Here is a 16,482-nt window from a genome sequence, read left to right as displayed (position 1 = left end):
GGTCCGTTAACCAGCATGACTTCATTAGTGAAAACACATAGTAGCAACAAAAAAATCAAAGGAGAAAATAATAGGGTCTAAAACGGTAATACTTGTCACCCTTTGGAGAAATCATTACTACGTACAAAGTCAAGCAGAGCCAAGACGGAGACTCATATTTTTAATAACAATATTTGAACACATTGATCTGATAACATCATTTAACCAACCTATCAGAAACCTACTATATGTGTCTCATTAATGCAGACTGTGAGCTCCATATGGCAAAATTCTTTTTTTTTTTTTTTCCTTCATATTGGTTACTAGGCCCAGCATATAGTCTGTCCAAAAGAGTGGGTTTTGTCACATGATTAATGAAGATGTTACAAATGCTTTCTTCAAGGACTTTTTAACATGAATTTGAGAAGAACAAGATAAAAACAACACTATGAAATATGATATTTAACAACTGACATATGATTGCAGCTTTTATAGCACAAAACACAGAGGTATGGGAATTCAGATAAAGGAAATGTCAGAATAAAGCTGGGTTTTATTTATGAAAAAATGGCTTCTTGAATTTACCTTGTACATAAACAAGTAGAAAAGAATGGAGGAAACACTATGACTATTGAAATAAAAAAAAAAGAGGCTAAAAAACTGAACTGTTGTACAAAAGAGGAAGTTGTTGAGACCTAAAGAAAAAAATAACTTTGGTTAGGTAAATTAAGGTCAGTTGAAGAAAGATCCTGTATACGAGAATAAAGTGTTATGATTTTCCATCATAGACACTGAGAAGGTTTTTGAGCAAGCAGATAGAGAACCCTTCAAAGGGACAATAACAAGCAGTAATACATTACATTTCTTATTGCTCTAGTACACAAAAAAACTTCCCAGTACTCTACCAAGTGATGTTTTTCTAACAATGCTGGGTGATTGGTACTGCAGCGATTATTGTCATTTGACAAATAAAAAACAAATGAGACAATGTTCTGGCAGTTCTACATTAGGACTTCACATCACTTATGCTTTTTTGCACAGGGACAGACCAGTTTTCCTTGGCAAACTCTCTCACCACCAAAAATTACATAGAAAACTTGCAAAAAAGGTTAATTACCAACGTTTCTTAATTTTAGAGAAAAGAGGGGGCATAGCCTCATTTTGCCAAAGCGCATGTGCGTGCACGTTCACACATATACATACACGTGAGCGTTCTAGGCCATAAAGGACTCTTCCTTTCAAAGTAATTGAGTGGATGGCTGTTGAAAATTTAAGAAAAATTCAATTTCAAATATTTCATTATTTATTTTGTACCATCTTTTATCTCATTAGGTGTATCAAGACACATATAAGTACATATACTTGCATGAAATATTTCCCAGTGTTTCAAGCTCTTTAATTGTGAATATATAAATTAGGAGACATTTTTCAATCATCATCATGATTTTACAACAGATGGCTAGATGCCTTGAAAGGCTTAATTATTGTTTTTGCCAATTTCTCATTTCCATCTTATCTAAAATGTCCTGCCTGTTTCTGGTTGAGCATTTTACAAAGAGTGAAAAATATGTTATTAGCCTTTGCTGTAGTTAACAATTATAATGAATTAGAGATCCAATTCTGCAAAGGTAAGGTCATTTACTTCTCACATATAAATTCTCCAAATCATTAACATGTTCTTATCTTATACTTCATGAAACATAGTGGTCTATCATTTTTTTTCCCCTTTTATATAATTTTAGTAATCATGTGGTCCAAATCTTTCATTTAATTGAGAAATCTGAGATCCAAATCATGAAGTGCTATGCTAAAGGTCACATATTAGTGGCAGAATTGGGAACAGAACTCAAAACTCCTTTTGACATTCTGATCCTTATGCAATTATACCATGTGGCTCCTATTAATAATTCCCACCACTATTACCACATCCGTATTCTCAGTAACTGATACTGGCAATATATTCTGAGACTCTGCTATATGTCAGGCAATGTGCTGGTCAAGTTCATAAAATATCTCTACTACTTACAATAACCCTTCAAGGTAAATATGTCCATACTTGACACTTGAAAAAAACAAAACAAAACTAAGACTCAGATAAGTCTTGTAGCATAGCACACAAGGTCACACCAATCTAAGTGATAGTGTCAAGCTGGAATTCTCAGTCGGATTCATCTAACTCCAAAGCATGATATTTTTCATGCCTTTGTCTTTCTAGGGAAACCCTGGTGGTGTAGTGGTTAAGTGCTATGGCTGCTAACCAAAGGGCTGGCAGTTCGAATCTGCCAGGCACTCCTTGGAAACTCTATGGGGCAGTTCTACTCTGTCCTATAGGGTCGCTATGAGTCGGAATCGACTTGATGGCACTGTGTTTGGTTTTTTTTGGCTTTGTCTTTCTAGACTATATTGTTTTTTTCATACTAGTTTCTTCCACAAGGAAGTAATTTGAGTTACATTATCAAAAATTTTAAGAGGCTGATTAATTATCACACAATTCTCAATTGAAACTTGCACTTACCTGTTACCATTTATTGTACAAATTGCATATACAGTCAATGAAAACAGCTTCTCATTTTTCGAACTGTGAAACTAAAAGGACTTTGTTTATTGATTCTAACCCAATATTATCTAATTTTTAATACAAAATTCTTAGGTACATTAATTTCTATTTTTTAAAATGATTTTAAAAGGAAAAACCAGATATTTATATGTGTATTCTTTCATTATCACAAAAATCTTCTTTTCTGAACCATTTAACTCTGGGGTAAATACTACGGCAACTTATCAATTATTCTAAGATGAAGTATTATCTTACACACCATTAAAAAAATCAAACAGAAAACACCGCTAGTTAAATATGAAATGCCATCAATTTGCCACATTTAGATCTCACGTGTTTATTTTAAAAATTAGTATCTTGAAATCGATGAAGCATGGCATATTAAAATTGGTAACTTTTCATAATATAGATGGCAAAAGTCTTCTTTTAAAATATTAAATCCTATTTTAAAAAGGAGCTGAAATTTCTATTTTGGGGACAGCCAACATTTGTTCTGGTTTTCTTAACATCTCAAATCTCCAGTTTTTAATAATATGAGAAAAGTAAGGGAAATTCAGGGTGGGGGGGTCTTTAAGATTCCCAAGTCTTGCTTACAACACAGTTTATCTTTGTTTCCAACCTAATAATTTATCAAACTTATTTTCAAAGTAACAAGAATCATTAAGAAGGGAAGAGTAAGATGCACATAAAAGAGAGCATAGATAAAAAAAATGAATCATTAGGCAAAAGACTTTAGCATAAAGTATGGCATTTCACTCAAAATGTGACCTAAAATAGTTTTACCTTGAAGATATGTCAACAGAAACTTCCAAAACCAAAATGCAAAAGAAAGAAAAGGATGGAAAAAACGGAAAAAAATTCCAAAAAACTGTGGAATTGTAAAAGATATAATATATGTATAATGGGAATAACCGAAGGAGAATAAAGAGTCAAAGGAAAAGAAGAAATACTTGGAGAAACAATGGTTGAGGATTTTCAAATATTGACAGAAACCAAACCATAGATCCAGGAAGCTCAGAGACTATTCAAAACAATCTACACTTAGCATATCATATTGAAACTGCAGTAAACCAAAGACAAAGGGAACGCCTTGAAAGAAGGCCAGGTGGGGTTAGAATGGGGATGGGGAAGGCAGCTTACCTTTAGAGTAACGAAGATAAGAATTACAATGTATTTCCCATCAGAAGCCATGCAAATAAGAACGCAGTGGGATAAAATATTTAAAGCGTTGAAAGAAAAAATCCACCAAACTAAACTTCTTTATCAACCAAAATTATCCTTCGAGAGTGAAGGAGAAATAAAGGATTTATCAGAGAAACAAAACAGAGGAAAATTGTTGCCAGTAGACCTACCTTATAAGAAATATTAAAAGAAGTTCTTCCCAGAAAGGAAAAGATATACATTAGAAACTCAGGTCTACATAAGAAAAGAAGAACACCAGAGAAAGAAAAAAGGAAAGTTAGACAAAAGCTTTTATGTTTCTTATTATTAATTGTTTTAATAGATAATTTTGTTCAAAGCAATAACAGCAACAGTGTACACAGTGATTATAGCATATGAATAAGGGAAATGATTTAGAGAAATGTTTTAAGGGATGTGAGGGAGGAATTGGAAATACTCTGTTATTAGGCAACTATACTTCCAATTAACTGATATACTGTTATTTGAAAGTAGACTTAGATGAGTTGAAACATATATTTAAAAATTTAAGACAAATACTAAAAAAATAAAAAGAAGTATAACTGATACGCTAAGACAAGAGAAAACATGGAATCATGTAAAATGATTAATTAAAACCAGAGAAGTCAGAAAGCAGATATTAAAAAATAAATGGAAAACAGTTACAAATAGTGTGACAGGTCTAAATACATCAATTAAAAGAGACTGTCAGAGTGGATAAAATAACAAGACCCAACTATATGTGGTCTACAAAAAATCCACTTTCAATATGAAAACACTGATACATTCAAAGTAAAGGGATGGAGAAAGACACACTATGCTAACACTAATACAAAGAATACTAGAGTACGAATATTAATTTGAAACAAAGCAGACTTCAGAACAAGGAGAATTATCAGGGATAAAGAGCAGCATTACATAATGACATAGAAGTCAATTCTTCAAGAAGACATAACAGTCCTAATGTGTATGTACTTAAAAACAGAGCATCAAAATACTTGAGCCAAAAACTGATAGAACTGCAAGGAGAAATAGAAAAAATATACAATTATAGTTGGAGACTTCAACGCTTTTCTATCAGTAACTGACAAATTCGTAAAATAGAAGATCAGTAAGAATATAACACTATCAACCAAATGGATCTAGTTGACATTTATAGACTACTTCATCCAACAACATAAGAATGCACATTCTTTTCAAGCTCACATTGAACATTCACTAAGACAGACTACATCATGGGTCATAAAACACACCTTAACACATTTATAAGAATAGAAATCACACAAAGTATGCTCTCAGATCACAATGGAATGAAATGAGCAATCAATAACAGAAAGATAGCTAGATAATTCCAAACAATTTGGAGATTAAACAACACACTTCTAAATAACACATGAGTCAAAGAAGACGTCTCAAGGGAAATTGAAAAAATATAAATATTTTGAACTAAGTAAAAGTGAAAATACAATATAAAAAATTTGGGTATGCATCAAAAGCAGTGCTTAAAGAGAAATTCATAACACTGAATGCATACATTAGAAAAGAAGAAAGGTCTAAAATCAATAATTACCACAAATTCTAAGCTTCTACCTTAGAAAACTTGAGAAGGAAGAGCAAATTAAAAAGATAAATTAATCAAGACGGTGTGGTATTGGTGAAAAATAGACAAGTAGATCAACAGGGAGCCCAGAAATAGAACCACACAAATAAAGTCAAGTGAACGTTTAACAAAGGAGCAAAGGCAATAACATGGAGAAAAAAAGAGAGTCTTTTCAACAAACGACGCTGGCACAACTGGACTTCCTTGTGTGAAACCATGAATTTTGACACAGACCTTACAAATTTTACAAAAGTTAATCTGAAATGAATCATAGACCTAAATGTAAAATGAAAAACTATTAAAGTTCTAGATGATAACATAAGAGAAATTCTGGGTTTGATAAGAATTTTTAGATACAACATGAAAAGCATGACCCATGAAAGAAAATATTGGTAAATTATATTTTATAAAATTAAAAACTTCTGTTCTCTAAGAAAACCTGATAAGAGAATGCAAAGATCAAGCCACAGAGTGGAAGAAAATATTTGCACAACAGATGTCGTGTGTCCCCAAAATATGTGCCAACTTGCTTCGGCCATGATTCCCAGTATTGGGCGGTTGTCCTTCATTATGTGATTTTCCTATGTCTTATAAATCATAATCTCTGCCTGTGGTTAAAGAGGATTAGGGTGGGATGAAACACCCTTGCTCAGGTCACATCTCTGATCCAACGTAAAGCGTGTTTCCTGGGGTGTGGCCTGCACCACCTTTTATCTTACAAGAGATAAAAGGACAGAGAAGCAAGCTGAGAGCGGGGACTTCATACCACCAAGAAAGAAGCACCAGGAGCAGAGTGAGTCCTTTGGCCCCAGGGTTCCTGTCCAGAGAAGCCCCCAGTACAGAGGAAGATTGATGACAAGGATCTTCCTCTAGGGCAGACACAGAGAGAAAGCCTTCTCCCGGAGCCGACGCCCTGAATTTAGATACCTACTAGACTGTGAGAAAAAACAATTTCTCTTTGTCAAAGCCATTCGGTTGTGGTATTGCTGTTACAGCAGCACTAGACGACTAAGACAACAGATATTTAATACAGGACTTGTATCCGAAATAAAAACAGCCCTGGTGTTATACTGGCTAAGCTCTTGGCTGCTAACTTAAAGACTGGAGGTTCGAACTCATCTAGCTGCTCTGTGGGAGAAAGTCTTGGCAATCTGCTTCCATAAAGATTAAAATCAAAAACAAACCTATCGCTCTCAAGTTTACTCTAACTCATAGTGACCCTACAGGACAGAGTAGAACTGCCCCCAAAGGTTTCCAAGGAGTGGCTGGTGTATTTGAACTGCCTACATTTTGGTCAGCAGCCAAGCTCTTAACCACTGTGCCACCAGGGATCTGGTATACAAACACTTAGAACTTAATAATAAGAAAGCAAACAACCCAATTAAAAATGTGTATTAGGCATGAACAGATACCTCACCGAAGATAATATACACATGGCAAATAAACATATGAAAAGATGCTCAACAACATATGTCATCATAGAATGACAAACTAAAAAACAATGAGAAATCACTACATACCTATTAAAAAAAAAAGAAAAAAACCCACTGCCTATTAGAATGGCTAAAATCCAAACAACTGACAGTACCAAATCCTGTCAAGGATATGGATCAACAGATCTATCCACTGCATGCAAAATTTACAGACAATTTGAACACAGTTTGGCAGTTTCTCAGCTAAACATAGTCTTAACCATACAATGGTGCAACTGCCCTCCTAGGTATTTACCCAATTCATTTGAAAACTTATGCCCACACAAAAAATTGCACAAAGATGGTTATAGTGCCTTTATTCATAATGCCCCTAAACTGGAAAAAACAAAGATATCCTTCAATAAGTGAATGGATAAAAAATTGTAGTATATGTACACAATGGAATATTATTCAGCAATACAAAGCAATGAACTATCAAGTTACAAAAAGATATGAAGGAAACTTCAATGCATTTTCTAAATGAGAGAAGCCAGTCTGAAAAGGCTAGACTTTATGTTTCCAATTGTCTTAGTCATCTGGTACTGCTCTAACAGAAACACCACAAGTGAATGGTTTTAACAAAGAGAAGTTTATTCTCTCACAGTCCAGTAGGCTAGAAGTCTGAATTCAGGGCTCTGGCTCCAGTGGAAGGCTTTCTCTCTCTGTCACCTCTGGAGAAAGGTCCTTGTCATCAGTCTTTCCTTGGTCTGGGAGCATCTCAGCACAGGAACATCAGGTCCAAAGGACACACTGTGCTCCCAGCACTGCTTTCTTGGTGGTATGAGGTCCCCATGTCTCTCTGCTCCTGTCTTTCTTTTATATCTCAAAAGAGATTGGCTTAAGGTACTGACTAATCTTGTAAATCTCATCAATATAACTGCCACTAATCCATCTCATTACATCATAGTGATAGGATTTACAACACACAGGGAAATCATGCCAGAAGACAAAATGGTAGACAATCATACAATACTGGGAATCATGACCTAGCCAAGTTGACAGGTATTTTGGGGGGACACAGTTCAATCCATGACATTCCACTCTTTGGCTGCCAAAAATTCATGTCCTTGCCACATGTAAAATATATGCACTCCATCATATCATAGCAAAAGTCTTAAATCAACTCCAAGTCCAAAATTCAAAAATTCCCCTTTGTCTGTGAAATCTAGAATACAAGTTATCCACTTCCAAAGTACAATGGTGCCACAGCCACAAGGTAGATATTTCCATTACAAATGGGAGAAATTGGAAGGAAAGGAGGCATAATAGGCACCAAGCAAGTCAGCAGAACACATTACTTTAGCCCTCAAGGCTTTGAAAATAATCCTCTGTTCTCTTGAGACACTTTACACAATAGCCCTGTTCTCTAGACTGTAAGTATTGGCCACACTCTCTGGATTCTGAGTGAAGGCCTTCAGTTCCACTTCCAGGCCCACCGGGACAGCATCTCTGTTCCCTTGGCTTTAGATGCACCATTCTTCTAGTCCACCTGAGTGGCAACTCCACCCTTAGAAACACCAGAGGTCATCGCTCTACCCTTTGAAGCCCCAGAGGTTATGGCCATACCTTTTGAGACTCAGGCAACTCAGCTTCCTGTGTTCCTTGGCTTCTTGGCCCCCGAGCCTCACGCCCACATCTGCCTACTAGCACAAGTGTTACAAAGCTCAGTAGCTCCACTGATAAGTACCTGGAGGCATCCCACTCCACAAGTAAACTTTGGCTGCAAGGGGCTTAGCTTTCTTGTTCCATGGGTTGTCAAGCCTAGCTCCACCAATAAATGCCTGGAGGCACCCCACTCCACCAGAAAGCCTCCTGCGCATAGGCACTCAGCTCTCCTGCTCTGTGGTTTGGCTCCAGCACTGTGTGGCGCTGGTCTCCGGGTTCTGCTACTGCCAGTTCTCTGCTGCTGCTGCTGCTTCTTTGCTGCTGCCAGTTCTCTGCTGCTGCCAGTCCTCTATCCATTCAGTTTCAAAACTACTTCCACATTTTAGTTATCCGTTAGAGCAGCACCCCATTCCTGATACTAAATTCTGTCTTAGTCATCTAATGCTGCTCTAACAGAAATATCATAAGTGGATGGCTTTAACAAAGAGAAGTTTATGCTCTCACAGTTCAGTAGGCTAGAGGTCGGAATTCAGGATGCTGGCTCCAGGAGAAGGCTTTTTGTCTCTCTGTCAGCTCTGGAGGAAGGTCCTTGTCATCAGTCTTTCCTTGGTCTGGGAGAATCTCAGTACAGGAACCTCAGGTCCAAAGGACGTGCTCTTCTCCAGGCACTGCTTTTTCGGTGGTACGAGGTTTCCATGTCTCTCTGCTCACATCTTTCTTTTATATCTCAAAAGAGATTGGCTTAAGATACTCTCTGATCTTGTAAATCTCATCAACGTAACTGCCACTAATCTATCGCATTACATCATAGTGACAGGATTTACAACACACAGGGAAATCACACCAGATGACAAAATGGTAGACAATCATACAATACTGGGAATCATCACCTAGCCAAGTTAACAGATATTTTGGGGGGACACAATTCAATCCATGACACCAACTATATGACTTTCTGGAGAAGGCAAAACTATAGAGACAACAAGAAGACTGGCGGTTCCTAGGAGTTTGAGGAGGAAGGAAAATGGATAAATAGGTGAAGTACAAGGAATTGTCAGGATGGTGAAACTATTCTGTTGGATACTGTTATGGTGGCCAGATGCATTACATTTGTCAAAACCCACAGAACTGTAAAACACAGAAGTAATCTTAATATAAACTATGGACTTTAGTTCATAATAATGTAATTGATTCATCAAATATAACAAATGTACCACACTAATACAAGAGGATGAGGTTAATAATAGGAAGAACTGTGTGTGTGGTGTGGAGGCAATATGGGAACTCTCTGTACTATCTGCTCAATTTTTTTGTAAGTCAAAAAGTGTTCTAAAAAATAAGGTTTATTAATTTAAAAAAGTCAATAGCAGAAATTAAAAATCATTTTGGCCCTACTGAGTATAAAGCATCAATTAAGAGTTCCTCATATGGTGAAGAAGAGAAACAAATCTGCTGGTGCTTTTGGACACCATGCAGGGCTCTGAAATGGCAGGGAATATACAAAATTAACAAAGACGTTTAATCCCATCTTGACATTAGCATTGAGCGTGGTGCATAGCTTAAAGGGAAAATGTTTATCACTTCCTCCTCAGTTTACTTGTTTTATCAATAGAGGTGGCAGAATGCAAGACCTTAAGGAGATCTTCCACAGCAAAAAGAGTTTTCATTTTGACCTGGTGAAAATAAATGAAACTTAATTCCTTATCAACTACAAACATAAAGTTAAGTTTTACTAACCAAACCAAAAACCAAAGCCCGGGCTGTAGAGTCGATTCCGACTCATAGCGACCCTACAGGACAGAGTAGAACTGAGTTTCCAAGGAGCGCCTGGAGGATTCGAACAGCTGACCCTTTGGTTAGCAGCCATAGCACTTAACCAGTACGCCACCAGGCTTTCCAAGATTTACTAAGCACTTCCTAAATCCTAGGTAGGATGCTAAGTGCTTGACATGTGTTATTTAATCAAATCCTCAAAATAATGTTATGAATCAAGTGGAATTATTATCCCCACTTATTAATGTGAAAAGTGAGGCCTAGAGAGGTTAAATAAGCTACCCAAGATTATTCAAACAGTATCTGTGGATTCAAAGCCTGGCTTACCGTGCCATATTGCCTCTCAATTTTGAGAAAATTGGTGTAAAATTTATCATGAGGAGGATAGTTTGAAAATTTTAAACAAGATTAGCTCCAAGAGGACTAAGAGGGTGTGCTGAGATATATTGCAATGCTCCTGTTCTGTCAACCTGAGGTAAGATTCTGAGCTGATATTCTTCTAAGGAAAAGTGCTACTTTAGTGCTCTGTGTGCATAAACATGTGTGTGCATGTTTCTGTGTTTACGTACTTGTATGTTTGTATATGTATAAGAAAGAGAATTAGAGAGAGAAGAAGACAGAGAGATTTTAAAACATTAAAAAGAAATCTTGTGTTAATTGTGGATTATAATAACTACAACTGATCACTAAGGTACCATATCATAACTGCTGACTGCTATACTAAAGGGAGATTTATAAAGCTATATATCTCATCTTTGCCTTCTTTACGATTTACTCAGTGTGGAAAATGACATTGGCCTTCCAAACCCTTAGCTTATGTTTGGACCCTTTCCATCTTTGAGTCTTATTCTAGTGTTGCTCACCATTAAAATGAGTATTTCAAGTGGGGCTGGAATAGACTTATTAGTCCATGCCAAACTTTATATGGCTTGTGCACTTTAAGATGTTAATCTAGCCAGCCAGTTCACTTTGTTCAGAAGTATTAAATGGAAAGACTGCAGCATTCAAAGAAAGGCCAAGTTCACTAGGTAAGACCTCGATAATATAATGGAGCATAAAACCTCTAGAGTTTTTTACCATAATATTTTATGAAACATATGCACACAGTCATAGGAACAGAATCCAGTTCAAATGGTTTTGAAGGTCAGTTCACAGTCACCACATACGCAGCATCTCTGTGAGAAATATATATTATTTCAAAGTGCCTAGACTCAGAACTTTCTTTTCTCTATTTTTTAGTTTATCGGTCCAGCAGTGTGCTTTATAAAGAAAGAAAAGGTACCTACTGCACCATGCTATTTTCTTTAGCCAAAGCGTAAAATATTCCAAAATTCAGTATCATATTCCTGTCTCATGAAACAAAAGGACTCACGGAGGATAATTCTAGAAGGAACTGTTACTTTAAAGGTAGATAATAAATATAAAAAACAATTATTTTATTCTCAACTTCATGACCAGTTATGTAAAGGCTTTGGTATTCTTTGTTGTGAAAGGAGTAAATGAATTCTCCAATTCCTACATTTAAAAGAAAAGTGAACTAGGAAAGGGAATGATTAGAGCCAGCTCATGCAGATTCTTTCAAAATGCCCAAATTCTAGGGGCAACTATGATTCTCCTAAGGGGAAGGAAGTAAAGGTCCACTTTGCATGACAAAGGTCAGATTTCTGGAGGCAAAGGAGACTTCTATAGATGACTGTTTCTGGGTCATCACTGTCTGGCTGAGTCCTAAAAGGTCAAGAGAGGTTCCAAATTGTTCTCACTGCTTAAGGGACACCCCTGGGCCTACTTTAATCAATTGAAGGTCACTAGGATTTTTCTTGCTCTGGTTCTAGTTTTACTCTCTTAAATCTTTCTAATATATATTGGCAATTCAGTGCTTATACAGGTTAAAAAGAAACTGAATTTAGTATTATATGCAGATCAAGTAACAGAATTCATTCATTTGACAATTTCTTTTAAATCGAAGACTAAGTTCAATGAAATCCAAGTAGAAAAAACAGGTACATAATTTGGCCTCAGCAGAAATGCATGGCTCTATAACAGCTGTCCTGATATTTCCATTATAGGATCAATGGTACTACTCTAGGTTTCATTTAATATGATGTTGCTTTGGGCAAAGATTGTCTTAAATTTCCCCAGTCATCATATATATTTCAATATGGTAAAATTGTGTTTAGGTATTTTTTTTTTTTTGTAATGACTATTGAGTCACTAAAAGACAACAAATGCTGAAGCAAAAATTATTTGACCATATTTCAGTCCTCATCTATTTAATGCGAATATATGTCTAAACTTTCTCATGATAAGACTGGACAAATACCGAATGGATTCTATTTATAAAAGCTGGAAGAGTTCCACCCATTTGTAATTAATGAAGGGTATCTCTAAGTATTTTAGATAATGTGTAGAAAACATCTGTATTTAATTATATCATACTTCTCTTACACGGACAATGAGAATTGAATTAAGGAATATTTTGAAACCCCTATAGAGATATAAAAGTATTAAGGGCTGTTCAAGAAATTTACTGTTACAATGCCCGAAAATGTTTGGTTTTATAGATCAACAACCTGAACTTCGTATATATCAGATTTTCAATATTAAATGAAGAAAAATAAAATATTTAGCAAATACAGAAATATTCTACTAGAAAAAATCAGGATTGTATCTTTTCATTCTTATATATACCTTGCAGACAAGCACGTAAGATGTTTTATATATTAATACCGATTTGAATAAGAGGTTAGAACATATATCCTGAGCAGGATCTCTCTTTGAATTTCGTTGTACATCAAGTATTTCTAAGAGAACAAATTAAGAGCTCGTTATTCACTCTTCACAGAGAAAAGGCCCTAAGCTAGTCTCAGGGAAACAGTAGGACACAAAGTTTGGGTTGTTAGGGCTTGTCCTTAAGTATTAGAAAAGATCAGATTTTCTGTCCTGATCCATACTGGTTCTAAATGCCATTTCTTTTCAATGTCAGTGTCAGTTCTGCAGCCAGTTTTCAATCTCCCAGTGGTAGAAATACATTTAAAGCTGTGTGCACAGCAGGGTAGAAGTCTTTCTCTGTGAAAGTAACTGTATCACTCATCAGCAACCTCCTGCCATAAGGCGACTCATGTTTTCTTTCCTTTTAGTGACTCCTGAATGCCAGTCACTGCCCTGAGACCTGGGGCAATAGCCACAAAATCTCTGTCAATAGATCCTACATATGCCACTGGTAGACCCAAATGTCAAGGCTGTAGATCAAAGACCCCACGTTCTAAAACTCGCCTCCTTCATGGATCAGTTTTCATAAGCTATTCCATGTTTTAGAAATGTATAGAAGCTCACTTTTTTTATCCTAGAGTTTATTTATTCAAAAGGCAGTCTGATGTATAGATCATAGTGTGAAATTCTGATGCAGTACATAAAAATCATTCTTCCCTTTGCATAACTTCCTATTGGAGAATATATCATTATACCTATCACCTTACATTAGAAATGCAAAAATCTATAGGCTATTAAAACAGAACAGTACAGAGTGCTTTGCAATACTTGACCATTCTTCTTCAGTGTCTGGCACGATATGCACTAGATGGTTGGTATTAAATTCTTACTCATGATTGATTTTATTTTTAAAGCTTCATTATGCTACAGGTAAATTATATGACAGAAAATAGCTTCAGCATGTGTTTTTATAATCTATATCCATTTTAATTACTCACAATTACTTGGGAAAATGAATATAATTATTTTAAAGCATTTCATTCTGTAGATTTCATATACAAATTACATAGATATATACTTCTTCAAATAGACCTGAATAAAATATGATGGACCAAACTATCTTGTCTGAATACTTTTTCAGATCAGTTGTGGATATAAAAATTAAAAATTTTACAATGTTCTCCAAAGAATTATATTCAGTTAACACCATAAAATTTAGAACAGAATGTACAAAAATGTTATTTATGCTCCTATTAAGCTAAGGTTTAAATATATGTATTATGATGGTAAGAAAACGTAACACATTAAGTACGCACATATCAAAGTGCTCAGAAAGGATAAGAAGATGGGAAAACAAGGATAGGCCTTGGAGTTACAGGGCTCTTTACTAACTTCCAAATAGAAGTTTTCTTGTTCCAGTCTCCCTAAGCAAATTTTAGTATGACTACAGACAGTTCATTCTGAGTTCTCCTGTAATCTGGGAGACATTAGGCAAGTCACTTACTCGGGAATACCAAGCCTTGGCCTTAACTCTTTTTACTACTTAAACAATTAAAATTTGAAGTTTTCTTTTTAAATAATTGCAACAAAAACAAGCTTATCATTCTCACTTTTGTAATAAATGGCTAAGGCTTAGCAGAAAATCAGAAGAATGGAAGAAATTACAAAGGTCTTTATGAATGGAGAAGCTTTAAATTTTCCGAGAAATCGTACTTCTATTTGCCTTTATTCTATGCTTTATTGCTAGTAAGGTAATGATTTTTTCTGGAATCCACATATGATACACTTTTAAAGTAAAAAAGGTACTCTGATTATATACTGAACCAACTGGTATAGAAATGGGTGTGTGTGTGTGTGTGTGTGTGCGCGCGCACATGAGTGTTTATACTGGGGGAAGGGATTAGAAGGCATAATATCCTTTGGTTTTCCTCTAGAGGCATGGAGAAATGAAATTACAGGTATGTTATGGAAGAGCAAATGGAGTCTTCTTGCTAAACAAGCTTACCAGTTTTTCGAAGAGGGAAATCATCCTTTGCATCTTGTGCTCCTGGTAAAGTGTATTTGTAGGATGGAGATGTTCCACTCAGGGGTGGAGAGCTTTGATCCAATGATGTGTGGTGGGCAGCCCTACAAAAGACAAAGAGGGCTCACCATTTACCCTGGACATTTTACTGCATCTTGGTCAGCAGTAATCAGTGTCACATGCTGTACACATGTCTCAGCTGCGTTTACGTTCTTTCTTCTGATTGTGTACAAACCATGGCCTCATGTAACCAAGTTCATTTTAGCATATGTTACAGAATGATGCAGGATTTCCAAGAATGCACACAGTGTGTTTATTCACATAGAAAAGTTAGCTTCCCTAAAGGAGAGAATTTACTAAGAGCCTGAGGTTTTTTGTTAATCTGAGATTATGTCTGTTTTCTTAAGGGCCATACTAGTGAAGAAAGTCATCATCTGAATGGTTTTATAGCAACAATGTATAGCAACCCATGCAAAAGTAAACACATAGAAAGATTCCGTTTTTGAAAATTATGAAATTGTACAAGGGAGTGCACGAGGGTGGCTTTTCTACTGAAGAGACAATGCAATGCCTCAAGCCTCACGTCTCTTGAGGTACACAGTAACGCCAATAGTCAAGAGTGGCAATCACACTCTTCTTCAATATACAACTCGTTTTTAAGAATTTATTTCCTTTCCCGAGTGGAGAGAGTAAAAGAGATATGATTGTGCTACTGGAGAACTGTGCATTGCATAGCATCTCTTTACTAGGCTTAGGGAAACATGGTTGCATAAAAAAAGTAATACTACAAGGTATTATGTCATCAGCTTGTATGTCTCATTTTACTGTGTGGAAGAATGAGGTGATGGGCAGGGGTAAACTAGTAACTGAAGATCTAGATTTATTTATTTCATTACCTCCCTTCTCTTTCCTTCCCTCTTATGCCTTCCTTCCTGTTTTTTTTTTTTTTAAATTGAGTCAAAATATTCTGAACTTTTAAAAATAGCTCAGACCTCTGCTACCTTATATCAAGCCAAGTAAGATAAAATCCCACTCTGCCAAATTTCAGAAATTATTGTATAGATATCAGATGCACCATCTGAGAATAGGGAAATGCAAAATACGAATTAATTTCATCTACGCCCACCCACCATGTGTCATTTATTCATTTCACAAAAAAACTTATATACTTCCTTGCAAGACAATAATTACCAACATTTATTAAGCCCCGCTCAATGTGAATCACTTTACCATGTTACTTCATGGGACCATGTCAGCAACTCTCCAGCGCAAGTACTATCATTATCCTCTTTTTACAGAGAAAGAAACCGAGCCTTGGAGGATTTTAGGAACTTACCCATAGCCACCCAGCCGAAAACTGTGAGGCTCAAGATTTGTGCCCAGGCCAGCAGAATGCAGAACCTATACTCTTTACTACCCCCTAGGAATGAAAACTGCGAACACTGAACATACGTGTACCAGAGCTTGGGATGGCGGCTCACGGAATGATTTTTTCCATTAGCTGGAGTGTCTTTCGTTGCTGATTTACTCAATAGGAATTCTTGAAGCTTCTGTTTTACTTCTGTACTTGCCACTGCCCCTAAAA

At 36.1% G+C, this 16,482-nt stretch overlaps 1 protein-coding gene across 7 annotated transcripts in view; it reads right to left on the bottom strand.

Moving 5' to 3' along the window:
• The window catches only part of HDAC9 (histone deacetylase 9), a 794,698-nt gene that overhangs the window by 440,392 nt on the left and 337,824 nt on the right, over positions 1-16,482 (bottom strand). For 5 of the 7 annotated variants that reach the window (XM_064290035.1, XM_064290040.1, XM_064290038.1 and 2 more), the window contains exons 5-6: positions 16,356-16,476; positions 14,880-15,001 (exon numbers count right to left, since the gene is read on the bottom strand). In XM_064290035.1, the coding sequence (XP_064146105.1) occupies positions 14,880-15,001; positions 16,356-16,476 (243 nt within the window). Of the gene's footprint in view, positions 1-14,879; positions 15,002-16,349; positions 16,477-16,482 lie in introns of all 7 variants that reach the window. The other 2 variants (XM_023544374.2, XM_064290036.1) reach the window with 1 other exon arrangement.

The sequence above is a fragment of the Loxodonta africana genome, chromosome 8 (genome assembly GCF_030014295.1).
Source record: "Loxodonta africana isolate mLoxAfr1 chromosome 8, mLoxAfr1.hap2, whole genome shotgun sequence".
Taxonomy (NCBI): Eukaryota; Metazoa; Chordata; class Mammalia; order Proboscidea; family Elephantidae; genus Loxodonta; species Loxodonta africana.
This window is presented reverse-complemented; position numbering and strand designations above follow the sequence as displayed.